The 20340-nt window shown below is 42.6% G+C and overlaps 2 protein-coding genes across 5 annotated transcripts in view; one reads left to right on the forward strand and one right to left on the reverse strand.

Annotated features, from left to right (window-relative positions):
• Nucleotides 1–1012: 1012 nt before the first annotated feature.
• Nucleotides 1013–11452, forward strand: rab14l (RAB14, member RAS oncogene family, like). Its single transcript, XM_058616810.1, has 8 exons — nucleotides 1013–1168; nucleotides 5032–5090; nucleotides 5762–5815; nucleotides 6720–6897; nucleotides 7505–7571; nucleotides 8475–8562; nucleotides 8950–8980; nucleotides 9070–11452. The coding sequence occupies exons 2-8, from the start codon at nucleotides 5039–5041 to the stop codon at nucleotides 9245–9247; spliced, it is 648 nt and encodes a 215-aa protein (XP_058472793.1). The 5' UTR covers nucleotides 1013–1168; nucleotides 5032–5038; the 3' UTR covers nucleotides 9248–11452.
• Nucleotides 11453–11544: 92 nt separating this feature from the next.
• The window catches only part of abl1 (c-abl oncogene 1, non-receptor tyrosine kinase), a 28718-nt gene continuing 19922 nt past the window's right edge, over nucleotides 11545–20340 (reverse strand). For all 4 annotated transcript variants that reach the window (XM_058616804.1, XM_058616803.1, XM_058616806.1 and 1 more), the window contains 9 exons: nucleotides 19489–19784; nucleotides 17257–17529; nucleotides 17007–17091; nucleotides 16653–16830; nucleotides 15983–16167; nucleotides 15609–15761; nucleotides 15437–15526; nucleotides 15198–15326; nucleotides 11545–14990 (listed from right to left, as the gene is read on the reverse strand). In XM_058616804.1, the coding sequence (XP_058472787.1) occupies nucleotides 13309–14990; nucleotides 15198–15326; nucleotides 15437–15526; nucleotides 15609–15761; nucleotides 15983–16167; nucleotides 16653–16830; nucleotides 17007–17091; nucleotides 17257–17529; nucleotides 19489–19784 (3071 nt within the window). In that variant the 3' untranslated portion in view covers nucleotides 11545–13308. The remainder of the gene's footprint in view (nucleotides 14991–15197; nucleotides 15327–15436; nucleotides 15527–15608; nucleotides 15762–15982; nucleotides 16168–16652; nucleotides 16831–17006; nucleotides 17092–17256; nucleotides 17530–19488; nucleotides 19785–20340) is intronic.

Raw genomic sequence — 20340 nt, forward strand, 5'->3', positions numbered from 1 at the left:
CTTTGACAGATGTAAACCTGGGCTCAAATATGAAGATTAAAGATATCTGTTAGTTTCCCACAAACACATCAGAAGGTAGGTTCATAAAAAATAGCCAAGCTAAAGGTGTCATTGTTGAAGACAGGACTCCAAAACAATTATGCAATGAACTATTGTATCCTTCAATTTTTTCTGCACAGATGAACCAAGATTACTAGATTAGTCTATTACTACTACTACTTCAACTACTACTACCAATAATAATAATAACATGTATGTTCTTTGTTAGGGGTGGGTCAAAATATCGATTTGGTGATATATCATCCTCCTTACTTGTGCAATACGGTAATCGATAAGCCAGCGCAAATGTCAATATCTGAATTAACAAATTAAGGTTCTAAAGTAAACAATCCCTGCCAGTTTTACATGCTGGGCGTCGCTACTTCATGTCTCCTTCACATTTTCAGTCATGGCTGAGAAGACAGGATCAACTTGGCTTGTACACGTTAGAGCTCCAAACAAAATATGCAACAGCCATGTGTAATACTTATTACGATTTGATTTCAATTATCCTCTTGTGTGGAGCAGACTTTAGACACGATTGTCATGCAATATATTGATTATCACTGAATCGTTGTATTGTGATACTATTGGTATCGTGGAGCATGTATCATGCATCGTATCATGAGGTACGCACCCCTAGTGAATGTATACTTTTGCACTATTTCTGGACGACATGAAAGGTTTTTCTAGCTAAAAGAACTACTGTGGATCTTAATACACAATAAGTCATTGCAACGTTCTACATAATGTGTATGTCATGTCAAAATGATTCTGACAGGCCCTTTAAGGTGAACTACAAACAAAAGTGTATCTGAAACCAGGTCAAGCATTTAAATACCCCTTCTATTTAACGTATTCATTACACCGTAACGATGATTTCATAACAGGGTTCTGCACTTTATCGTATATGGATATACCTGCACAGGTGAGGCTGTCTTCTTTGGGGCAGTGTGTGTCAAACCGCCGCAAAAGATGCTCTTTGTCCCAGAAGCCCATTGTACACAGCAGAGGAAACCCTGTGCGGCAGGCAGCCATCTTGGATAGATAGATCATTCTTGAGCCAGGATAACCTGCAGACCTTATCTGAGCAGCTCAAGACCACGTAGCTCAAAATACTCCATTCCTGGTAAGCACGGAAAATCGGATACACACGCACAAACCTTTGTGTTGTCTAATAAACGTAGAGACGCTGATATTTAGATCATGGAAACAGCTGGATCACTTAGCTGGAAACACTTAGCTAGCCTGTGTTTGTAGAGAGGCAGTTAACGATGCTAGCTAACATATTTAAGCAGATGTCTGCCATTTGCTTCCAAGAATATGTGAATCAAATTTGGTCGCGATCACTATTGCGGGCGAAAGGGAACATGATCATTTTCGGGGAAAATGTGGGTTGACAACCTATCAACGCAACGTATTTACCTTAATCCATCTTTCGCTTCTAGCCGCTAACTAGCGCGCTAAAGCTATCGCTATCTGTGTTCAGTAGTTTTATAAACTGTAAACTGAGGCCACATTTGTTTTCTCGACCTGGTTATTACTCATTTGTTATGGGGTCGATTGTATGATGTGCAAATGAAGGCAGCCGTCATTCGTGTTGTGATTAATGGGGGATTTGTTGTCAAGATACATGTATTGATGTCGGCTAGTAGTTGACCAGTTAACGCCAACTCACCTGTCAACAGCCAACATTTTGGCCGTGAAATGTAGAAGTGGCTATACAATAGGGATTTCACCAAGTAAATATGGGATTTTCTTTCCACCATTCGCTTGTAATCATTCGTGTGCCGTCTAATAAGAGATAATTTTTGCCACATAAACTAAGCTAGCAATCGTCGGCCAGGAGCAGACGAGATGTTACGGGGTCGAAAAACATCTGAAAACCAAACGATCCACTTCGGGTTGTTTAGAGTTTAGTATGTTTGTTCTCTCTATTTGTGTAATTTCTTAGATCGAGGATTGATGATGTCGTGGTCGTTTGTTTTTGTGCTGTGCGCAAGTTCCGATGCTAATTATGTAGCTTAGCCGTCCTTTTGGCTTCATTTTCAAATAACAGCTGTGTATACCTTGATAGCTGAATGTATCTACAGAGTAAAAAAACAACAGAGCAATAATAACTACCTTCATTTGCCATGAAATACTGAAGCACTGTGTTTATTTTTTTTTACCCGGTTTGCAGGCTTGATATGAGACTAGCATCAGTATTGGTCCTACCTTTTGTAATGATTTTCACTATCAGACATCATTAATTCATTTTTCACAGAATGGAATTATTTGCTATGTAAAATAGGATTGTTTTATGCTATTCCTTTTCTGGCTTATCAGGAGTCACATGATTTAAATGGTGGGCCTGAACATCTGGGAGGTTCCGTGACTAAATATGTGTCATGATTTCCTGACAATCCCCATTTTCAGTACACTAAAGGCACATATGCACTCCTTTTTAGAGGCTGGCAGGTCCTACATTCTCTCCTTTCTGTAGGAAGTTGCTGTGGAGCAGAGAAAGGGCTTTGACAGTGTGTCTCTGCGGAAAGATTCACTTAGTTAGGGAGTAAGAGGGAAGTGCTGAGGCTGCAGTCTGATCACATGGTCATGTCTCGCCTTCTCCTTGGTAAATACTCATGGGGTTCTTTTTTGCATAATGAGCACACAATGAGGTTGAGTATCACAACTGATTCATATTTTGTAACTGGTTTTTGGATACTGTCTGTCACGGCTTTCATTCCGGAGAACTGAAAACTGTTGCACTGGGGATAAAGATGCCATGTGAGGGTCATGTGACAGAAGGCAGGAAGGTGGGGGGAGCCCTTAATTGTTATGCCAGTGCTTGAAAGGTTCATTAAGGGAGTTGTGTTGAATGACTTCATCTTAGTTTCAGTTTCACATTAAAACTTGGCACACCTGAATAGTGTATGGGACCTGGTCGCAGCAAATTCTTCAATGTCAATCAGACTAAGTCGATTGAAAATGAAGAGATTATGGGAAAAGTTACACCAGTTTCACATCCGTGCAGTCACCATAGTAAGCTTGTGAAGTTTGTGCTGCAAATGTACTTTTATTGTCAAAAGCAGTCATTCACTGTTTTCTAACAAAGTAGTCATCAGGACAAAACGCCTCACGGTGTGTGATGATTAAACTGCAGTGTCATACAGACTGCTTTTAGCTACAGTTGGTGATGAGTTTGTACTTAACTAAATGTCGGGTCAAGTTGCAGTTTGCAGAAGACTGCTACTGTGAGCCAACTTTAATAAAGCCACAAACACAGTCACAGCCGGTCATGTACTACAAGCTGTTTATTTAATGTAACTTCCTCTGTTATCTAGGTGTATTTTGTACCAGGAAATGTAATTTATTTAAGTTCATTTCCTACTTAATTTGTGGTGTTCCATCGTATCAATGTTTTTCTGTGGTTTCCTCACATGATTGTAACACAAATCAGTGTATCTGATTCTTTATATTCCACCCTCTTACCCAATAGTATCTTGCTACTTAAAGTCTACAACATTTGTGTCATACCTTCTCTGAATTCCTTTTTTTTTTTTGACTTGCTCATCTATTTCCGTTGCTTCCGTCTTCTGCAGAAGTATGAGCACAACATCAGCACTGGGTTTCTGATGAGGCACAGGGATTTCTGCTTCTTTTTTTTTTTAAGGAGCATAGAAACCATCAGCCTATGAAGTCATTATGGGCTAGAAATGGTCTTGATGTTAAGAAGTGGCATTGCAAAGGGAATTTTAGATTACTATTGGGGAAAAATGCCTTTTTTATTCTACATACAATGGTTACCACATCATTTTTTTATGAATAAACCTGTATCTTTGGTTATTTAACAACAATAACAGTAGTAGATTTTCACGCAGTGCAACGTTTCTACATTTGTCCTTTGTGTACGTGGATTGTGTGCAATGAAGCATCAGTAGATATCAGCTAGGCGTTAAATCTATTTTTAGCTGTGATGCTGGAGGTGTTCTTGTGTACATTTAAGGGCCACGTGGTTAAGGTGTGGACAGACCGTGTTCAGTGGCATCAAAGTCAGCCACTGTCACACTGTCACATGTTACAATGGAAACAGCAGGGTAAAATGGTGCGAGTGCACTGTGAAGCTTTCTTAGAAAATAATCCATCACTTCACTTGTTGTCGACATGCTTATCTTTGGCTCTTGTAACCATGACAACCCCTAATGGTTTTCCATTAGCTTCTGAAGTGAGTGTTTGGGAGGTCAATGCACTGTATTCAGTGTATATTTCATTTTGAAATTTTCATTAATATTATGGTTTGGGGGGCACTCTAGCACTGTTGTCTCGCAGCAAAAAGATCCAGGTTTTGCGGACCGGGTTGGACTGTGTGGAATGAAATGTGATATCACCGATGATGAAAGGAGCGTGATGTCACCATCTATTAATGCAAGGTACCAGACGTACCTGGCTGTTTGTTCATAGCATTAATGTCCAACGGGACGCTTGACAGGCTTTAAACTTGCTGGGTGACTTAGTGAGGGTGGTAGAAATGCAACAGATATAACTTCTGCATGCATAAAGAGAGTCGGGCCAATAGAGGGAGGATACGGATGTCAGTGTGCCATGCAGGTGACGCTGTGTCAGTTGAAACCTGTGATGTGGGTACGGCACTAGTGCAAAGAGATGATAAAAACTATTTCAAAGTAAAAAAAGAAGTACAAAATTCCAGGATTTAATAAAACCTTTGTACTTTCTGATCTGAGTTATTAGTAGTTGGTTGTACATTGGTAAGAAGGATCCAGTAAAGCAAACATTGTCTGCTGATGAATGTGGGTTTGTAGGTGAACAGTCAGGTGACAAGGGCATGGCGGATACCACTGCTGATTGAATGTGGTCAAAATTGAGTTCTCGTGCTTTACAAGACCCAGGTCACTGAGGGTAAAGGTAATTGTTGCATGTTCATTTTCTGCTGTCACATTGATTACCTGAAATGCCTTTTATAAACTTAAATGTTTTTCTTCTTTCTTTCAGAGCCACAATGGCCACTGCACCGTACAACTACTCTTACATTTTCAAATACATCATTATTGGTAAGTGTCTCTGTACCGAGTTATGCAAATAAGCCAAAGGAAGGAGCAGCGTACAACACTGACGTTACTTACATTTACAAAAGTAAACACACACCCACAGCTTTGGGCTATTTATTGTCCTCCTCTGTCAAACCTTTCCACAGAGCTTATATGGATGTGCGTGTGAGTTAGTATGTTTGCGCAGCCTGAAGAGAAATTGGCTTTAATTTGAACTTCAAACCCCAAACCCATAGTAACATCTTATGATGGCACAAATTAATTTCTGTGCTACTTTTATGGTTAAATAAAATTGACAGGGAATGTCTCAACCTTGTTGCTGTTTGGTGTCTCAAAAATATATGATTTTAATTTTGCCACAGTTACCCATCTCTACCCATTGTTCTGAAATAGTTTTTTCTTATTTTTCTGAGCTGCAAATGGAAGACTTACTGATTACCTGTTATTGTACAAATATGATCAGGGCACACGGCAAATGTATCATCGTCAAAATTATTATCAGCATTTACCATACTGATAAAAGTCTGTAAAGCAGAGTACATGATATCAAATGCTTTATGTCTCCCATTAATTCATATGATCAATTAAGTACTGACTCACAGAGGGAGGCAAGATAATTATTCTTCTCTTCGCTCTTGGTTGACCTGAGTTTCTCTCTCTCTCTCTCTCCACAGGGGACATGGGGGTTGGGAAGTCATGTTTGCTTCACCAGTTCACAGAAAAGAAATGTAAGTGCTGCTCTCTCTCCTTTGCATTTGTAGTCGGGGTAGGCAAGGTTCGCCACTGCCAGGTTCAACTGGTGTGTCTGAATCACTTGGAATTTCTTTATGTGCTCGCGGAAGTCGGTGGCAGTGAGACTCTTCTTCTGTGCATGAGTCAGCTGCAGCTTCCAATTACCATTCAGCTGTGTTTTGTTTAGTGTCACTATTAACAAGCCAGATGCTGTGTTCCTCATTCACTGGTCCACGTTCACATCCTGTGTACGCACACACACGCACACACACACAAACACACACTGGGGTGATTTACTAAAGATTTTTTACTGCTTTCTGGGTATTGATGCTTTCAATTTGCTGTGAGTATATAAAGACTGATCAATTATTGATGCACCTGCTGCTTACTTACAAGATGAGGTGTATGAGCGAGAGACTTACGATAATATATACACACAGTGGCTTACAAACTCAATAAATAATGTGTATCCAAAACATTGTTGTTGTGAGCTAAGAGAGGCAGCGATCAGAAAGTGATCCGAGAATTTTAGGAATTGAATCTCTACATGTCATTTTTTCCTAATAATGTTTGCTATTATTTTGTTGTAAGAAATCATTGTACCCACTTATTCATACCTATTCCAAATTTGAACGGGTTCTTCCTTGGATATCCTTCCTGTGGATATTGTTGCTGGTGTTCTTGTGTGATATTGCTAAGAGACCGAGAGACAAACATAACATCACAAATGATCAAGCTGGTGGAGGGAAATATGAGATTGTCTTCCAAAAACTTGCAGCACATTCTAGAGAGAAGACAAGAGAAGTAGATATTAGTAAAAAAAAAAACAACAGCAGCAGTAAAGCAGTTTTTGACACTGAACTTGATTTGACCTTCGTCTCACCTCGTCTCTCTCTCCAGTCATGGCCGACTGCCCCCACACGATTGGTGTGGAGTTTGGCACAAGAATCATCGAGGTGAGTGGTCAGAAGATCAAGCTGCAGATTTGGGACACGGCGGGACAAGAGCGCTTCAGGGCCGTCACCCGCTCCTACTACCGCGGAGCTGCCGGAGCGCTCATGGTCTACGACATCACCAGGTTCGTTCTGAACGCTTGTCGTGTTAATGTATGTTTATATTTTGGACTTTGCACCAAAGCGTTCACGGAGTATGTGATAACCATCTTGCAAGAAGTTCAATGAAAGCGAACGCCGCTGAAAATTGCAGCGCACTTCCTTTGACTCCCTCCTGAACAAATATACGGACACTTTTACAGCTTGTGTTCTCGCCCAAACTGTGAGATAGTATCAGTGGTCTGCCAAATAAACAGTCCTACATGTGGAATGTTTGTTGTCACCACACCCAACTGTAGTCAGAGCCCCGAGGGTCCCAGAAATGGTGCTTAGCGGCAAAGACATGGCTTGTTTGCATTTCAGTTCATCTTGGTACTTAGAGCCTCTGGCGGGCTTGACGCAGGGAGAGGCATTAATGTTTGTTTATCATACACAGAATACACAATACAAATATGAAAATTAAATTTTCTAATTTATTTTTAGTCTATAATGCCCATTATAGGTAAATAAGTTAAGGGAAAATCATCTTTAAGATACAGCAGTGACCACCTCTTTTCTGATCTTTCTTTCAAGATGGCACAATGTTGTTCCTTATGCCTGTTGTCATAGTAACCTGTCACTCTGTAAATGCAGGAGAAGCACCTACAACCACCTCAGCAGCTGGCTGACTGATGCTAGAAACCTCACCAACCCCAATACTGTAAGAACACGTTTATTTATTTATTCTTGCACACTTTAATCTACTCTGTTAGTTATATTTACTGTTGTGTTGTTTTCCTCCATTGTTATTATTATCATCCCTTATTTCTTTCAAGTACACCCCTCCCTCTGTGTTGTCCTCCACTCTCCTCCCCTGAGTCTGTTTGAAGCCACAGAGCCCTGTCGATCTCTTAAATTGGATTTCTTGTTAAATTTGATTAGCCTTCAGTCTTACTGCTCTTATGTACTCGGCTTTGTTCCATCAGGGATGTGGGTGTCTGCAACCTGCCACTTTTGATCTAAATTAAAAAAATGTTTTCCCTTTTTAACTGTATGATTATTTAGTGTATAAGTCACATTTTGATAATTTTATGAACAAACAGGACCCGATGTTTTTAGAAAAGAGTTTTTGTGTGTATTGTTCCTGTTACTACCTACTTTTAAAAGGGTGTGTAGTACCTCGTAGCAGCCATGCAGTGGAGCTAGAAGCACCAAGTTGTCAACATTTGCTTGTGTTTTTTCCTGCTTTGGTTTGAGATGTAGAACATGTTTATATCATCTTACCTCCAGCTGTTAAAGATTCAAACATTAAGTGACATAATGTGTCTGTTTTATGCTGTGGACATTAGTTTATTTTACACCTTAGTGCTCAAACCATTTGGTGGAGAAGTTCAATAATTGACTTGAAATGAACTAGCAGTGAAGACAAGTCTGTCACTTAATTACATCACAGTTGCCAGAGGCTCTTTGTATAACTGACAACTCCATGTTATAACAACTAACAGCTGCCTTTGCTTTGCACACTACAAAGAGTGAATGGAGTCCGAGTTCTCCCGGAGAGGTTGTTCTGTCAATAAGATTTTCACACTCTCATGTTTCTGCCCCCTCCCCCCTCTATTCTCAGGTGATCATTCTCATAGGAAACAAAGCGGATTTGGAGGCTCAAAGAGACGTCACGTACGAGGAGGCAAAGCAGTTTGCCGAGGAGAACGGTGAGCCGGTCACACAGCGGTACTTGTTGAGAACCGCAGACTGAAACGAGGTGTTCACTAATCGCTCAGTGTTGTCCCACAATGGCATCTTCCAAAAACTGCTCTGTCCCCATTTTAAACAAAACAGCCAGGAATCCAAACATGTCCAAATATTTATTAGCACAAAGAGATTTAGATCCGAGTTCTTGTATGAATGTTTATAGCCAAAGCCCTTGTGCTTGATTCCAACGGATACAAATGAAGATTAACGCACTCTTTTATTTATATTGAAAGTGATTAAGTGAACTGATGTATTAACGAAAAACGAGGGGGCAAATGAGGACTTGGTATCTCAGGAGTTTGAAACTGTCTTACTGACTGTCCTCATGTCTGTCTTGTGTCCTACAGGTCTGTTGTTTCTTGAAGCCAGCGCAAAGACGTAAGTGCATAACTGCGGTGTCAGTGATCACGGACCCTGAAATATCATTTGCCTCCTTTCATGTGTTTTTGTTTATGGTCTGTTTTCAGAGGTGAAAACGTGGAGGACGCCTTCCTGGAAGCTGCTAAGAAGATCTACCAGAACATCCAAGATGGCAGCCTGGACCTGAACGCCGCCGAGTCGGGGGTCCAGCACAAGCCGTCGGCCCCGCAGGGCGGGCGGCTAACCAGCGAACCACAGCCCCAGAGGGAAGGCTGCGGCTGCTAATGACCAAGCAAAACCCCTTCACCCTCCTTTTTTTCCTCTCTCTCTCCCTGTGTCTGTCTATCCTGCCCGCCCTCCACCAACCCCCCCCCCCCCCCCCCCCCCCATTCATCCATTCCTGTACTTTCATCCACCGTCACTGCACCAGGAGTAGTTGCATGAGCGAAGGAAAGGGGGACAGATATTGACATGGGCCAGGATGAGCCGGGCTGTGTGGACTACATCTCCTCTCCTCCTCTTCTCTGCCTATGTATCTTATTCTGCTTATCCTGTCTCACTCCTTTCTAAATTCTTGTCAGTGTGTTGTCATCCTATAACGCCCCTCTTTTACTCCCCTCCCCTCCACTCACACTAGTCCCCTAACCCTCCTGTCGGAGTATCCTAGACACCACCACCACCACACATTACACGGGTTACTGACACTTTAGCTAGATGTGACGTTCATACAAATATGATAAACCGAGACTGTTTTTTTACGTTTGGTTTTATAGCCGTGTATGACGTGTACGCACTGCGTTGAGTTTCGTCCGCCACTAATTACAAATTTCTTTACAAATCAGGTCTATAATGTTCTCATCCCAGTCTCCTGGTGCCTCTCCTGCACTTGTGGCTAAACCAAACATTTTATCCTGACATGCAGGCACGATATCTCGCTTTAATTTGTCACGGAAATGACGTCGTTTAACGTACAAACACACCAGTAGCTACCACGTGTGTTCGCGTGTGTACAAGAATGTGTAGCCATGTGAGCTTCTTCAGCAGGATCGAATCCTGCTTTTTGTGGCTTAGAATTCAGTTTCTGCTTCTTGACACAAAGCAACGTTTCTCTGCCAGATGTGGCAACACTGATGTTCTTAAGAGAGAGAGAGAAAACCATTTCTAAAAGCACCTACGATGAGAATATGTGGGTGATTCCTCAGTCTCTCGTTCGAGATATCATGGGAAGAAATATTGGATGTTTTCCAGTCTGTGTTGTGATTGTTGGTGAGTTTAAAAGTTGGATGGGTGTTTGTTTTTGTTTTTTTACACCAACAAGAAAAAAACAAATTAGGCTTTTCTGTTCTTGATGGAAAGACTCATTCACGTCGGTTTCTTTGCACCAGCTCTCTCCCATTCCCTGACCACAAACCTCTCCACAGGTCATATCAACAGATTCTGTCTTTACCAGCATTGTCTTTGTCATTGTTTGTTGCCTTACTATAATTGATATTAATCTTTAATCGTAATGGATTTGCCGCACTCGCTCGTCACCCTGCTTGTTGGACTCGACCTCGGTCTAAGTCGGCCATTTTTACATTTCACAGATTAACAATACACGACACAAGTGGTGTGTTTCAGCATGGTCTGAGGCCCACATCTTAAATATTCAGATGTAAAAACAAACTATTTATTTCATGTGTGGCTACCCTGAACCGTTCCTCTTGTGTAATATAACACCGAGCAGCATGTCCCCCTCCCTCCCAACAAAACAAATTATCAAAATACTTTTTTTTTTCTCTCTTTAAAATGACATGTTTATTTTTTTTTTTCTGTATCATAGCGATTCCCTGATTGGACAGCTGTATATATTGCTTCTTAACTAATGGTGATGACTTAGAACTTTATTTGCTGGCTCTGCCAAGACTTGTACAGTTGATGTGCTCGTGGGTTGCCTGTAATTCATACTTGGGAAATTCTGTAACATAGTTTCTATTAATAAATGTATGTAAAAGGACAAGACACCTTAACAACCCTCCCCCGACTGCACACTACTGAACCTGCCGATTGGTTGAGGGGAGAGAAAGTGGATCGATATGATGTGCAGCCTTTTTATTTATGTCTGCAAACTTTTATTCCTCTCATTTCTGTGTGGAGTGGAGAATGGGACACTTTTGTTTATATATTTCTCACACCCTGTCATAGATCCTCCACATGAGAAGGGCCTGCATCACTGTCTTAACCTTTTGGGGGAGTGGGGATTGGTTTGCTACTGTGGGAAGTTGGTGGGCTGGGTCTCTTTTATCCTGTGTCCCACCTCTTTCAGTCTGAGTGACCACTTCCTGCTTTTTGTCTGTCCACAAGTACAAAAAAAAGTACATATGTATAAATTTTTAAGGAGCTGTGCTAACATTTAAATGCGTTCTTGCGTGTATATGATTTTGAAATGTTGACATTTTGATTTTAATGATAAAAATACTCTAGACAAAAATAAATTATACATAACCTGTTGATGCATGTCTGTTTATTTTTTTTGGGGGGGGGGGCGCCTGGGATTTAAATTTAGAATCAAATGTGTGGATCAAAAGTACCTGACTCTGTGATGTATTTCAAGTAGCACAATTGCTTTGTATTTTATTGCAACAAAATTGCACCAAGGCTAGAGGGAGAAACAAACAGGAAAAATAAAACATTTACAAAAGAAAGTAGAGTCTGTCTACAAAAATCGGTGGAGGCTTAGTCACAAAGAGTAGTGGTATGGTTGGTCAAGGGGAGGAATTTAAAAAAAACAAAACAACAGACCATACGCCAACACTGACAGTACCATGTAGAAGTCAAGGCAGCTTGTGGTTGACTTGTGTCCTCAGGCAACGCAGTCAGACAGGGCATAATGGCGACAGACGACTACAGCTCAAACACTGAAAAAGAGATGCAGACGTGAGTGAAGGAACATTGTGTTACAGTGGAATTTTGTGGCTTCGTTAAATCTATAATGGTCAGCTCCTCACACATAATGTAAGACAGCAAGTGACAGGTCCATAAACATTTTCGGTCCAGTGTCCCCCACCCCGCCTCCCCCATCATACATATATTTTTTGCAGGGGTCAACAGGCCTCTGAAACAGCATTTAGACCATGTGACTATGAAGTCAATAGTCACATAGAAACATGTTCAGTCTGTGATCCCATGTACAGATCACTGCTTGTTGCTGAGAGACCCAGTTGCTGCTGATGGTTTGTGACTGAGAAGAACGTTGAATTAAACCTTTATACGAGAAAGTTTGAGAAAATATAAAACAGATCTACTGAGTTGTAGATCACCCTGGTCCCTCTCCACTGGAGACAATGGAGACAAAACATTTAAATCCAATTAAAAAAACAAAACAAAAACTACAGCTATTTCTAGCCCCAGCTCAATTCAGCCTCAAAGCCACTTCTCTACACTTGTTATGTGAGAAGTCTTTGAACAGCACTGCCAATAGTGTCAGAAGGTCTATTTGTTCTCAAGGAGTGCGGTGAAGCAATTGTGGAAAAGGCCAGTGGCTTGTTCTCCCTCATTCCCTCGCTCCCATTTCTTTTATTATGGCACATAGTTGCAAATACTGCAAAAAAAAACACATACACACACACACACACAAAAAAAACACATTCATACAGAACAAACACAGGTGTTTTCATCACCAAGCACACAACCAATCACTAATGATACGGTACAAAGTGATGGACAATGTTGGGAAAGCATCGGACAGAGGCCTCAGGTTACAAACACTGATTCCAGAAACGCCCCAATTCAAACAGGTGAAAATGGAAACCATGAGATCAGTCAGATGGAAAAGTGTTAAAACAACAGAATGAGGTTAAGTGTTTGGTTTGTTTTCTCATTGTCGTCAGCATCGAGGAAAAAAAAAAATATCTAACAGTGATGGAAACAAATATCACAGGCATTTTTTTTTTCTACTTGTGTCACCGATAAAGGGGGGGACGCATTGAATATGTAAGACGTGATCATTTCAAAGATGATTGGTAAAAATTCATGTTGATCAAACATTGTCCCCTTGAGCCTCCTGAAGGCCAAAAAGACACTGTTCATTCATAGTTAAGGCTTTTCAAATATTGCAAACTGTGTCCAACAATGTCAGCAGACAAATTCCTTTGATTCAATCCACTATAACCACAGGCTTATGTGTTTCAGAGTGTTCTGTAGTGTGAACCTACACGCTGCTGCTGCTGCTGCTCTTAAGCAGACTTTACCCTCAGCTCTCCAACATGAGCTCAACATGAACCACAGTTCATGCACATGCTCAGAAAAACGGGTAGTGGGAGATACAGTATCAGTTTTGTATGGTAATACTGGACGCTTTAAGGGTGCTACCTCTGAACAATGTCACTTATTTCTTTGACAGAGGAAAGCAGCTTGCTAAAGTCCTGCTGTGAATTGGCGCCCCCTGTAGCAGTGGGGCAGATTTGCAGCTCTCTCAGGCTGCTCTCAAGCTTGTTGATGGCCTCACGGAAAGCAAACTTGTTCCTCATCTGCTGGATGGAGTCGACGTAGCTCATGCAGTACTTGGACAGGTTCTTGCCGGCCTCCAGCACAGCGCTGTGGCTACCCGTCTGCTCCGAATTGCGGCAGATGGCCGCCTGCAGCAGCTTGGTGCCGTCCAGCACCATGTCGCGAGTCACGGCTGAGTTGGGGGTGCGCTCAGAGGCCTGACGGGGTGCAGTCTTGCGGAGAGAGCGCCGAGTGTTCACGAGGGGAATAAAAGCAGTGGGTGAGCTCTGATCCCCAGGTGAGGCGAGGGAAGATGAGAAGCCTCCTAGGCTCTGGCTGGAGAGGGAGGTGGTCATTGAAGTGGAGGAGGTGGAGGTCTTCAATGGTTGAGGTTTGGAGGTGGAGCCCAGGGGCAGCTTCTTGGAGCCCTCACCGAGTGGTGAGCGGCCTTGGTCACTGGCAGTGGTTGTGTGTTGGGGTTCCGAGACAGAGGGGAGACTCTTAGCTTTGATGTCTGAAGTGGTGGAGGAGGGAGAGGGAAGCTCTTGAGTGGGGCTGCGGGAGAACTTGCCTGTTTTGGAATTGGTGGGTGGTGGAGGTGGGGCTGGTTTGGGTTTCTGTAACTTCCCTCTTTCCCTGGCAGAGGATGAGTCCACAGGGTGCTTGTTTCTGCGGGCCCTGCACTCTTCCCCAGCTGCACCCAAAGCAGGAAACACATTGGGCTTGAGAAGCTCTGCATGCAGAGCACTGGTTTTGGAGTTTTCCAGCCCCAGCACACCTGGTCTTCTATCCACCTTTGGTGTTAAAGCCTGGGGACTAGACCCAGGGCTGTGATCAGTGTCTTTGCCTATGAAGGAAGAGGAAACATCGGAGACATTTAGACGTGGCGGGGGCGTCAGGGTGCCCATACGAGGGGCGCCCTCTCCTTTCTGCTCATTGGTTCTCTTGCGTGGCAGCGCTGGCTTGCCCCCAAAGGTACCTGAGTCAAAGTGGCGCTGGCCCAAGTCCCGCGGCAGTGTCACCGACCTCCACTCATTGCGATCTGAAACAGTGGAAATGCTAGAGGACCAGAGAAAACGCTTTGAGTTGGACATAGATTCCTCCTCACTGGGTGGTGTGGTGGCTGCCTTGCCTCCTGGGCCGGGCACTGCAGGAGCTCCCTTCTTCCTGGGGAATAATGATCCTGGGTAGATAGGAGCACCGTTGGGGATTCCCCCTGCCCCAATATTGTTAGTAACCAGGAACCTGGAATCAAGGCCATGGGTGGTGTCATTAACAGTCAGAGATGCACCGTTGTTGACACCGTCACCGTCACGGAGATCAGGAGTCGCGACCCTCCTGTCATGGTGGATGTCCATCTCTCTGAAAGAGGAGCTGCGTTTGGGTGGAGCTGGTGCGTTCTTCTTCTTTTTCTTGATGAGGCTGAGTAAACCACGTGTCTTGTCCTTTTCCTTGTCTTTGGGAAGCAAGCGGTCATCCTCATTCAGGTTGCTGTCCAGGAGAGGCCGCTCTTTCCTGGGAAGCATGGGTGACGACACGGCTGCCTCAGGGTCAACTGGGTCTGAGGAAGCAGCACAGAATCACCAAAGAAGGATCATAAAATAATTCAAAAGCATTGACAGACAAAAAACAATGATCCAAGACAGGTCTGTTAATTCAAAGATACGCTTAAAGTGCTGTTAGCCTATACATGTTTCATATGTTTGAGTATCTTAAAAGCTACGACGACTATTTCACGACAAGTTATAGCATTGCAGGTCCATCTCACCTGGGCTATCTCCATCCCGGTTGTCCATGTTTTTGCGGAGAGTTCTGGTCTTGGTGGGCAGCTCTGGAGCTTGCTGAATGGGGCCCAATGTTGCCTTCTTTCCTTTCTTGCCCAGCTCCTTTTCCACCTCTAAGAATTAATTGAAGAATTAACCAAACACGACAATATCACACATGAAAAATATGGCATGTGTAGTGTTCACTGATAGAGGGCATATGTGGTCATAGAAAAGCACTGACCATCAGAGATGCTGGACTCCTGGAACATCGTCTCAAATGCTTGGTGTGTTTCAGCAAAAGAGGGACGTTCTGAAGGGTTCCACCTCCAACCTGGCAGGAAGACAAAAAATAAATAAATATGCAACACTTAGAAATAGAAAACAGACCCTCGAACCATATTCTGGATACTCACAGGCCCTCATGAGCTCATAGACCTTCTCAGGGCAGCCCTCTGGTCTGTCCATGCGGTAGTCTTTCTCCAGAAGCTCATAGACCTGGGACAAGTCGATGCCCGGATAAGGAGACATGCCGTAGGTTGCAATCTCCCAAAGTAAAACACCAAATGCTGTAAGCAAAAAACATGAGATTTCAGAAGTAAATTAATGAATATTCAGGAAGAAATTGTTTTGCACACTCTATACTATATCCAAGTTTCTTCAATGTAATAAACGTCTTTTGTTCACAGGACATTTAAAAACTCTCACTGACTTTCTTACATTTGATTTGAATTTGAAATAAATTTGATATTCTAGTAGAAAATCAGGATTCAAACAAGATGAAACCTACCCCAGACATCCGACTTAATAGAGAACTTGTTGTAGGCCAGACTCTCTGGAGCAGTCCACTTGATGGGGAACTTGGCTCCAGCATGAGCTGTGTAGGTGTCTCCTGTCATTAACCTGCTCAAACCAAAGTCTGCAACCTTCACCAGGTGGTTCTCCCCAACCAGACAGTTACGGGCAGCTAAGTCCCTGCAGGAGAGAGGAGGATCAGAGATGAGCAGGAGGCAAAAGCGGAAACCCAACTCAACAAACAAAAAGTAAAATAGTCAAAAATAATGCATGAGATTCTATAAACTCAGATCCAAAAGAAACAAAAACAGCAAAGAACAAAGATGAAGAAAAAGGAAAGTCAGTGGTGTGTCTTGTTGCAACACCGAGTGTAGTTTTAGATTTCTGTACATGTTTTATGTGGAGCGGAGTCACAAGCTGAGTCTTGTCAGGTTTGAAAATTAAAACTCACTCTGGCAAATGTGAGAGACATAAATCATCTCATTGCTTCTAAAAAGGACATTGTTAAACATGCCAGAACAAACGAGCAACGTTACAACACCAGCTTCTCAGTGATACAGTGAGAGAGGGGATCTGCTCAGAAGAACGTGGAAGATCTGTCACTATACTCGAGACTAAAATCACATCTAGGTAGCCAAGGGAAACTTTAAGATCTTAACACATACCTGTGTATAAAGTTTTTTTTCTCCAGGTATTCCATGGCAGAAGAAATCTGTGTGGCCATGTGAAGCAGCACCACCGCGTTGACCTCTTCTCTGTTGCACTCTCGCAGGTAGTCGAGTAAGTTACCATGGGTCATGAACTCTGTGATGATGTAGAACGGTGGCTCCCGTGTGCACACACCTGTGATATAAAGACATTGTTATTGACAAAATATTTTCATCTTACTCCAGTTTTTTTTTTATTATACATGAGTCACATTTCAAACTGTTAAGAAAATGTGTAATAATTTGTTTATTGTCCTATTGCTGGGTGACGGATTCTAGTGTATAAATGGGCAATAAGACAAAACAACATACCTAACAATTGCACCAGGTTGGGGTGTTTGATCTCTTTCATAACAGCCGCCTCCTTGAGAAACTCCTCCACCTCCATAGTATCCTCCTGGATGGATTTAATGGCAAAAAATGAGCAAATCTATAGACTGGCTGCAGTTACATCTACATAGCACCAGAGGGTAGCATTATTCACCCATATTAAAAGGTTTAGAGCTGACACACTTGTAACAGAAACAAAAGATATTGGGGTAATACGTGTTTTGCATCTTACCTTTAGTGTCTTGACTGCCACAGTGAGGTTGTACTTCTTCCACACACCCTCGTACACCTCCCCGTACTGGCCCCCTCCCAGCTTGTGCTTCATGGTGATGTCAGTGCGCTCCATCTCCCACTTATCGTAGTTAGGGGAAACTCCATAGATCGTGGGCTTATTGCGCTTTGGCGCTGGGTAGTGCAGCGTGGTGATGAGGCCGTCGGCCACCGTGGAGTGGTGGTGCACCAGCTCCGCCAGTGTGTTGAAGCGGCTTTCTGATGAGACGTAAAGCTGAGAAAAGGCAGAGGAAATTTCACGTTTGAATTGACACACACAAGAGTCCAACTCGATCCAGAATATCGACTGAATTTATAACCAACACCAATTTCTGGTTCTGTCAAACCACAATAACATTTTCATAGCCCAGTTTTATAAGATACTTTATGTAAACTATCATCTATTTTCCAAAATATGACAAGACAAGGCATGTTCATGTGCAGATATGCATTAGATCATCTAATCTTGATTGTTGTAATACCATCTAATTTAGATGGTATTACAACAATCAATACAAAGATCTAGCCATAACTAAAAAGGGTCAGTGACACACTACTCCCATAATCCACGAAAATCATATTCATTGCAAGCTGTCCTGAGACTGGAGGGGAGGATTTTAAACAATGCACAGTCTTTCTTTGTGCAATTTCTTTTACATAATCCTTATATTGATTTGCCCTAAAATCTCATCTTTGCATTTCTTTTCTTATGAACGGGCTCTTATGCAAGAGCTGAGGGTGTAGGAGGAATAAAAAAGGATAACCTAGACTGTAGTGAAAAGACCTTTGAGATTTAAAGAGGACTTAATGGTCAGTTGGCCGCCCTCCTAGATTAGACCATGAGTATTTAGTCATACAAGCAAACCTTAGTTATTCAGAGCAATGTTAATGACAGAGTCAGTGTGAAGGGCTGCAGCTTTGGAGGTGTGCTGCCTGAGGTAACCTCAAATTACTGGAGAAGTCCCTCATACCAGACTCTTGAGTTGTGCCTCAGTCGGAGAATGGAAAACAATATGAGAAGAGGAACTAAGAGTGTGTGGGTGTGAGTGTGAGTGTGAGTGTGTGTGTGTGTGTGAGTGTGCGTGTGCATGTGCTGTCGCCATCTGTGTTCGTCCGTTTGTTTTGTGTGTGCATACTTGGCTGCATCTGTCTGTGCTATTGCGTGTCTCAGCATGGGCGTCAGTGTCTGGCTGCCCTCGCGTCTACTGGACATTATGAGCAGCACAGCGGTGCATTCTTGTCATAGCTCGCGTTCCCCAAAGCGAGCTCACCTCGCTGCATCACAGACAGGAGGGTGACCCATCTAAAATGGCAGTGGCTTCTTGACTTGGCATTGCAATGTGGGGGGAATCCTAGACTGGGGAATTCTGCAGTACGCACACTGAAATATGGCCTCCATTAATCTGTCATGACCATCATGTGACGCCATGGACCCTGTATAAAATGTCTAATATAACAGTGTTCCAGACATATTTAATAACCCCAGCATTTCACACTGATGGTTTTAACTGATACAATACACTAAACCTCAAATTCTAACCTCACCTTTTTTGCATTTGCAGGATTGTGAGTCACTTTTTGAGTGAGTGATAAACTAAATTCTACATATTCTTACAGCACTGGACCAACTGAAGTAATTCCTTTTCTAGTCAATTACAGCAGTTGCAGAACAATGTGTAAGATTTTGCCATGTGTCATACTGTGATTTCCTGCCATGTAGGCTTCATTGTACTTATACATTTTCTGCCCTCAGCAGTGGTATTAAACCTGCCTAACTTGTGTTATATTTAATTTGGTCAGTTCTGAGCCCCAGTCAGTTGTATTACTGTGTGAGGGGCAGTAAATATTGTGGATAGGAGATCTTAAAACAATGAGAATGTTAAAAAAAATAAAAATAAACATTGCTTGCTTATATCACATAAAATGTTCTTCACTTGGGGGAGGTAGACAAGAGGAAGCATGTGTAAAGTGCAAGAAGAAGATATCATTACAACAGTAGATGGGATGCAGCAACTAAACTCTTTTTAATCACACACTTTTTAATCTTGCTTGGCCCTCTTATTCTTCTGTGATGACTGGGAGTTTTGTGCCACCTACTGCTTATCTCCATGACCCCACTGCAGTGGATGGAGACACACATTTCCCTTTAAAGAATGTTAATCCAAATCTAGCTTGTGTTTTCACTGATGCCTACCTTGCCATCAGACGCAGTGTTAATCCTGTAATGGTAGACTCTGCCCTCATACCGCAGGGATATCGACCTCTGCCCCGGGCTACTCTCACTCTCGCGGACCAGGAAGCTTCCATTGATGCCCGAGCTGAGCAGGTACTCTGCAGCGTTGCGCGACACTGGTCCGTGGTACCAGCTGTGCTTCTCGAGGCTGTTGACCGGTGTGATGTAGTTGGATGGCACCCAACCCTGGCCGTTCTTGGTCTGCGCCTCGCACCACTCACCATTGTGGTTGTAACCCAGCACGCGCAGCTTCTCTCCTGGTAAACACGCAAGATCAAAAATTAAAGAAAAGCGAGGCTCAGATACCTGTTTTTGAGATTTTGGAATGAATATTTCCACAGCTGGGACTGTTATAAATCATCCATATTCTTCGCATTAAGTAACAGATTACCATAATATGGTAGAAAAGCTGAACTCAGCATGTTCAAGTCAGACATGCAGGAATCCACAGTATTTAATGTCTGCTTTCCTTACAACAGGGGCTTGGGGAGTTTTCTTTTACACTGGTAATTTGGTTTACTAAACTCAGGAAATTGATTTCTTCCATATTACACTGAAAATGACAGGAAATATCTTCAAATTATTCATCTAAACCATAAATGTAGCCAATTCTGTGGCTTACATCAAATACAAATAGTTACATCTGTATTTGACCATAAAGACCCAAAATGAAATAAGATTTGTTGTGCAGTGGACCACAATAGAATGAACTGATAATGTTGTCCAGGCATTTTTTTTTTTTAGTTTATTCCAGCACATATGTTCTCCCCTTCCTTCCTCTGTTTGTCTATGCAATCCATCTGTGGTATTGTT

This window comes from Solea solea, chromosome 19 (assembly GCF_958295425.1).
Source record: "Solea solea chromosome 19, fSolSol10.1, whole genome shotgun sequence".
Lineage (NCBI taxonomy): Eukaryota > Metazoa > Chordata > Actinopteri > Pleuronectiformes > Soleidae > Solea > Solea solea.